General features: G+C 30.9%; 1 protein-coding gene across 1 annotated transcript; it reads left to right on the plus strand.

The window, feature by feature from the left end:
- The first annotated feature begins 494 nt into the window (after window positions 1-494).
- LOC134258597 (multiple epidermal growth factor-like domains protein 10) lies at window positions 495-4,206 on the plus strand. Its single transcript, XM_062741151.1, has 4 exons — window positions 495-555; window positions 3,255-3,386; window positions 3,513-3,641; window positions 3,761-4,206. The coding sequence occupies exons 1-4, from the start codon at window positions 495-497 to the stop codon at window positions 4,204-4,206; spliced, it is 768 nt and encodes a 255-aa protein (XP_062597135.1).
- Window positions 4,207-6,954: the final 2,748 nt, after the last annotated feature.

The following is a 6,954-nucleotide window of genomic DNA, read 5'->3' on the forward strand; positions in this document are numbered from 1 at the left end:
TGAAAGCTTAAAATGTCGGAAATAAAAAGTTTAAAATTTCAACACCAAAAAAAAAAAATCCGATATGGAATGCAGACTGAAACATTTTATGAAAATCAAACAATTTAAATCAATCGTGTTTCATAGATATCCGAGATTTAAAACAATGGCCGATTCTTATCGACTCGGAATTTAAATATCAGACACAGTTTTAATTCAATTAGTTTGAATTTAACTAATAGAAACGTGGGGGTATTTAAGTTCAATATCGGTGAAATTTTTGATTTGAACCTAAAAACCAAATCTCATGTAAATCTATGCTTAATCTTGTATTTTTAATTTTTAGCTCAGATACGCCATATTTAGATTTAAATATTCAAATAAAGATTATACATGTATGGTTATAATTATCAAAAATTTTGCACTTTTGAAGTGTACGCCTGAATATTTCTCTCTCTTGGCATAATATTTTTAATTAAAAAATAAGATCTATTAATATGTACCATTAGGTACACATGACCATTAGGTTCACCAACCATTCAATGACAGCGCCATCTGCCGCGGGCTCTACTGTGGGTACGGTGGGTACCTGTCAGGTAAACAAATACGTCACACACCCATTGTTTTATTAGCTATACACACCGACAGATTTCACACCTTTAATCGTACTAATTTACAAATAGCAAATTCTAAGGAAAAACAAACACTTGCAAAATACTTGTGGCATGATTTTTAAAGAAATCATGGCCCTAAACGGCACTGCTTAAAGCACACTATACGAGTAGATTCTTGTCTAGAGATACTTGTATGTTGTACAAAAAATAAAACACAACAGGGTTAATCCTTCTTTCATCATATAATATAAACAAACTACCCGGTAGCCTTAATTTCATATGTTAAATTCAAGATTAAAACATTTTGCACCACCCGGACCTTAAAACGCAGGGGGACCTTTTCTTATACGGGCCGGACCTTTTCTTATAAAAGGCGGACCAAATATGATATCGTATTAGGTCCGGCCGGACCTTTAAACGAGGCGGACCAAATATTATGCGACAACGGTCAAAACCCTCCAAAAAGCTCCAAAGATTGTTTTGAGTTTCGAGTGATTTTCCATTTGTTTCTTCCCCCGCACACATACAAACGCACAAACTTAATGGCTTATGTTTTCTGTTTTTGAAGGAGGAGAAGTAATGTAGAATAAAGTAGAGTTTTTAGAAAATTGAAACATGTATTTTATGTTTTAAAAAGCATAAGTGAAATAAAAACAGATGATTATCACGACATGAGATTTGCGATAAAGTTTACCTTGCTCGTCTTTTTGTAAAAGATTGAATAAGAAATCATTTTACACCTTCTATCTTATGATATGTATAATACAAATGACTTCAACTTTGCCATCGCTATTATTCTATTTCTCTAATATAACAAGGTGAGGGCGTGTTTTATAAATTTCATATAAGGCAAATGGCGTACGTTTTTGCTATGTAAATATGTAAATGCACAACCATATATGCAGTAGGATAAGCCACATGCATTTACATTTAATTTTTTTTATATCTCATTCAAATAATTGCCTTTTGATTAGATATGACAGCATTCGGTCCATTTTTTTTCGTTAAATATATCTTCCTGTTATAAGACCACGTAGTCGGATAATTTTTGCAAGGTTGAGATCCTGTCTAAAGATTACATCCATTTGATTAAGATCAGATCTTGATTTTTTTATTAGCCTCTATGTTTCGAGTTATAACGTTCAAATTACTTGAAATTTGGTCAAGAATTTATACGACTACACTATTGAAATAAGGAAATATTGAAACATTGACAATGCTACAGACTTTATTCTGAACTTTCAAAGTACAGAATTCGTGTTTGGTGATAGCGTGAAATATATTTTAAAACATACATTAGATTAATATATTATCATCCATAAGTAAGTAAATTCTGCAGCCTAGTTCTCGGATTTGGTTGATACATGTTAGAACATGTTTTTCCAATTCCTGATGATTTACTACTTTTTACTGACAGCGCTCTGTGAAAAGAAATTACCAAATTGTGATGGGTATGATATTCTTATCCTCCTCTCTCTCTCTCTCTCTCTCTCTCTCTCTCTCTCTCTCTCTCTCTCTCTCTCTCTCTCTCTCTCTCGTTAAATTTGCGGTTTTTATTCATTTTTTAATTCATTTTTTTAAAGACCAGGTAAATGCTGCACCGGTTATACATGGAACGAAACTAGTCACAGCTGTGAAAGTAAGTTGTCCTGATTTTGGGTTTTTTTCTATCAAGTATTCTTTTGTAATTTGTAATATCAATTTTAAACAATTTAATTATGTATTAGAACATCCATGTGTGTACGCAATTCGTCGACAGGCTAAGATTTAATCTTTAACCACGAGAAAATATTAATGCTTTAAAAATGTGCTTAAATAACTAAATAATTTTGATTCAAATTTTAAAACTTTTCTAGAAATATTGATTTATATATAACATGTAACAATAATTGTTTCCGTACATATTCCTATTGGAGGGAGGTTAGTCGATTATATATTTGTTACGCTTTCAAATGCTCAAAAAATATTTCAGCGACAATTTATATCTTTTATATCGTAATAGAAAATCTGTAGGTTTTATTGTTTGAAATAAAACTCTTAAGTTAAATTAAATACTTAAATCTGTTAACAGTAGCTTATTTGGTAGAGTTGCTCACTCCGTGATCGGGAGATCGTGCATTCAAATTTTGGCCAGGACGGACCTTAATCGATATAAAATTAGTAGCAACCTTTTCCTCGCCATGCGCTAGGCAGAACTTGAAGTTAAAGTTGTGGGTTATATGTATGAGACCTTACATTTCATCCCCTACTGCTCAATGACCCTGAGTGCTGAGAAAAGATCAAATTTGAAGCCCTTCAGAGACATATGCTGACATCTCAATTTTAGCGAAAAACTAGTTTTTACGAAGTAAATCAAGCTTTGAATTTAAATATAGTTACTCTTTTAAACTTTTTACTAAATATAAAGCAAGTCGTTTCAACAAAAAATAAATCTGTTATTGACAATAATATGTCAGAAAAAGTCATGACTAAAACTAAAAAATCTTTAAAAATTTAGTACATCAAATTCAACATGTTCAAAGTATCAAAGAATTTCACATCCTGTACTATAGTACGTAATTAAATGGTAAACGAGAGAATTATATTTACCTTTCATTAGATATAATAATGCTTTAGTTAAATAAACTACGTAATTAAGTACAATAATATTATTGTCTTTAGAATGTGACATCGGCTATATTGGTGTACAGTGCAATAGGACATGTCCTTACCCGTCATATGGTTTTGAGTGTCAGCAGTATTGCAAGTGTCAAGAGGAGTTGTGTGACTTTGCATTAGGCTGTCGACTACCAGGTCTTATTGCCACTTGCATTTATTTATCTTTTAAAAAATATTAATAAAAACCAATCTCGCCTTCGTGAAAATTAAATAACAGTTAGTTTCTTGTACAGTTTTCCTATGATACTTTTTATATTTTAGAATGCAGAAATGGTTATAAAGGTCTGTTTTGTAACTCAAAGTGTGTGTATCCAAATTACGGTTATCGATGTTTAATGCAATGTGACTGCTCCCCTGACAACTGCGACTATGTTAACGGATGTCAAACCGGTGAGAAATGTGTATCCATGTACATGAAATGTCTCCTACGAAGTAAAAAACTTAAACAGATAAATTAAAAATTAAATTGATAAAAAGGGATCTTAATAAAATTAATATGTTTTTTGCAGCAAAAGATATACCAACAGTCGAAACAACAAAAATATTCTTAGAACTAACAATCAAAAACGTAACAAATCCGTGCAATAGAAGTCTGGTTCCTATTATACCTGATAATGGCCGTCATTTTATCGTTCATTTAGCTTATGGTTTAACTATCTTGTTTCTGATTATTTTCGTATTTGGTTCTGCAATAACAATTTACTTGAAATCGCTCTACACTTCAAGTAACCCCCAAAATGGAAACGAATACACGGAAAAGATGGAAGATCATGAATTACACATTGGATTTGAAAGTCCGTATCATTCAGTCAATGATGGACCTATTAACCCTGAAGAAGAAGGAACTACGATTAAACAAAACTTCACTACTCAGGATGATTACCATGGTTCAGGAACACTCAAGGAAGTTGCAGATTGCACACAAAGCACCGCATACTTAACAGTAATGGCATAGTTTAAAGGAATAAAATAAACACTTTAAATATTAACCATTTCATTATAATAATTGTGTTTCAATTTTGGAGATATTTAATCAGTTATCTATATTTTCATGACGGAGAAAAACATGTTAATAATTTTCTGATGCAAACAAATCAATGATGTTAAATATGAAAGTTCAATCTACAAAATTTGATTAAATTAGTAAAATATTTCTTTACCTTCAGTATTCATGTAGCTCCTGAATTAAAAAAAAACCAATAAAATACAATAAACAGTCTAGCGTTTTGTATATTAGAAAGTTAAGTAACTGAAAAGTGTCTGTTATTTTAACTGGCTTTTTTAAATGTTATACGATCAAGATTCTCTACAATGGAAAAATATCTACGTTACTTATTTAGAAGAAGAGAGATTTATTTGTGGAATTTCTATTTAAGAGGGAGTATCTAAAGTGGCTGTAGAACTTAAGTTTCATTTGCGTCTGTGTTTAGTATCTTTTGAGAAAATTAAGCGATCAAGACGGCCCCAGATCTTTTAAGAAATTTTATATCCACAAATTTTCCTGAAAGTGAGACAAGACAATTCTGGCCATTCAAAGCTTGTCTTCCTAAACTTATAACAATTAATTATTAAGGTAGGATTCATCTCACACAGAACTGTATTTCTTGTATTTAAAAATTAATGAAATCTTTACAGAATCAAGAAGACAATATACGTAAGTTATGGTACTGTATCAGTTAGATTAGTTTTGATCGTTTTATATCACAGTCAAGGTCAGGTCAAGGTCATCGACTTTTCCTTGGACAGAATAAGGAAGAAAAAAAGTTTTGACAGTTTACTAAGAGAGTAAAAAGACTTTCTAAGAATTTTTGGCTCACATATGTACTTAGATTGGAAACTTTTAAAAGCTTACATAATTGTAGTTTGTTTGGAAAATCATATTTATTTAATGTATTTTAAAACTTTAGTCCCTCATTATTAATTTAGCTAACATTTGAAAAATCGTTGATTGTGTAAAAGTTATAAATAAATTCATTGTTTTATAATTATTTTGAGAGGCAGAAAAGAATATATTTTCACACACCACCATTCCGCTAAATATATAGTCACTTCTAGTTTTCGAAGATTGTTTACCATTTTTATCTTAAGTTGTACAATTGTGATGAGGAAGAAAAATATGGCCTTTCAAAGTTCTTTCACCTCCATACATAAGACATTTAGGCAAATATACATTGAATATTTCATCTACTCAGAAAGCAGAGAAGAATCCTACCTTAAAAACGCAATTGAGTGAAATTGTCATTTATAGATTGTTTTCAGTAGACCCAAATTAACAAGAGTTATTTCCCTTCGGCAGCCATATTGTGGGTCAACCTGCTCATATTCTTTCATAATTCAACCAACTTTAACTTTTTATACTGGCTATTGTGGTCTGGGAAGCATTGTTTTTCTGACAACTATACATTTGTTAGAGCCTCCTTTATTTCATAATGCTTATTCAATAACGATTTTTCACCAAATATTTCTGCTACACCCTCGTATATTTGGTAGGACAAAGAGGGAAAATTACCTGTTTGACCCACAAGATTACGGGAAATAACACAATATGGGTCTACTGAAAACTATCTATTATAATAACAAATGAATGAAATTGACTAAAACTAAAACATACAATACATATTACAAAAAAGTTATATAACAATTAATTGGCTGGGCTTAAATCAAAATATACAGTTTATCACAAATTGACTAGTTTAACATTTAGATTAGTCATATGACATAATATTTCCTAATCACATGATACAAGAACAGTCCAGCCAAGAGTATAATGGTAAAAAAAACTTAAGAAGCAAAAAGGTGATGTACAAAAAAGCCATTGCACCATATTAAACAAATATTTTCAATTTTTACATTCTTACTAACAACAAATTACAATGAATTAACATGTAAAATTACAAAATTGGGTGGTGGAGGGGAAGTGACGGTTGCTGTAAAATTGTGCGGCTTCTTCCCCGATAAAAAATGGCTAGAGTAAATTTACCACGAGATACGTATAACTTCATTTAATTGGTCCAAACTATAAAATCTAGCCGTCAATTGAAGGAGCATCCGAAAGGGTAATGATTAAATAAAAAAAAATACATGAGTTATGAGTTATGAAAAATTTTGCATTTAAAACAATTTATTGTACCAATAAATGTTTATTTATGTTTACCATAGAAGCTACAGTTTTTAACCTTGCAGAGGAACATGTAATCATTCACTGTATCTGTATTTACATGTAGTACACATAGCAAGGTAAATCTCCCATTTTATGGAAAAGAATTACCATAAGTCACTAAAATAATACACAGGGGATTTCAAATGTTATTTCTTCATTGAAATTTGAGAGTTGGACACAATTTTATCATGAAACTTAATTTCACGTGAATTAAAATGCATAAATATCAGATATGCGACCTGAAGAACTTTTAATCATAAATACTGTAATCGCTCATGCTCTTATGAATATATCAATCAGTCGAATGTCATCGCAGGTTTTCGGCGAATTTCCAATGATAGATTAATATTTAATCTCTTCGTGGATAAGATAACGTGTTTACATTTAGTAAATTCTCATGTCATTCTTGATTTTTAAGGTAATTGTTTTTTAATTTATGCCACCCTTGTATCTCGTGTTCTTTTTTTCCTTTCTACTAGATCCACATTATTTATTTCAGCTTCTACCTACAAGACTAGAATTGCTTTAGGCATTAGGAACTAG

The sequence above is a fragment of the Saccostrea cucullata genome, unplaced genomic scaffold (genome assembly GCF_032062105.1).
Source record: "Saccostrea cucullata isolate Sc308-1 unplaced genomic scaffold, CSIRO_AGI_Scuc_v1 ctg470, whole genome shotgun sequence".
NCBI lineage: Eukaryota > Metazoa > Mollusca > Bivalvia > Ostreida > Ostreidae > Saccostrea > Saccostrea cuccullata.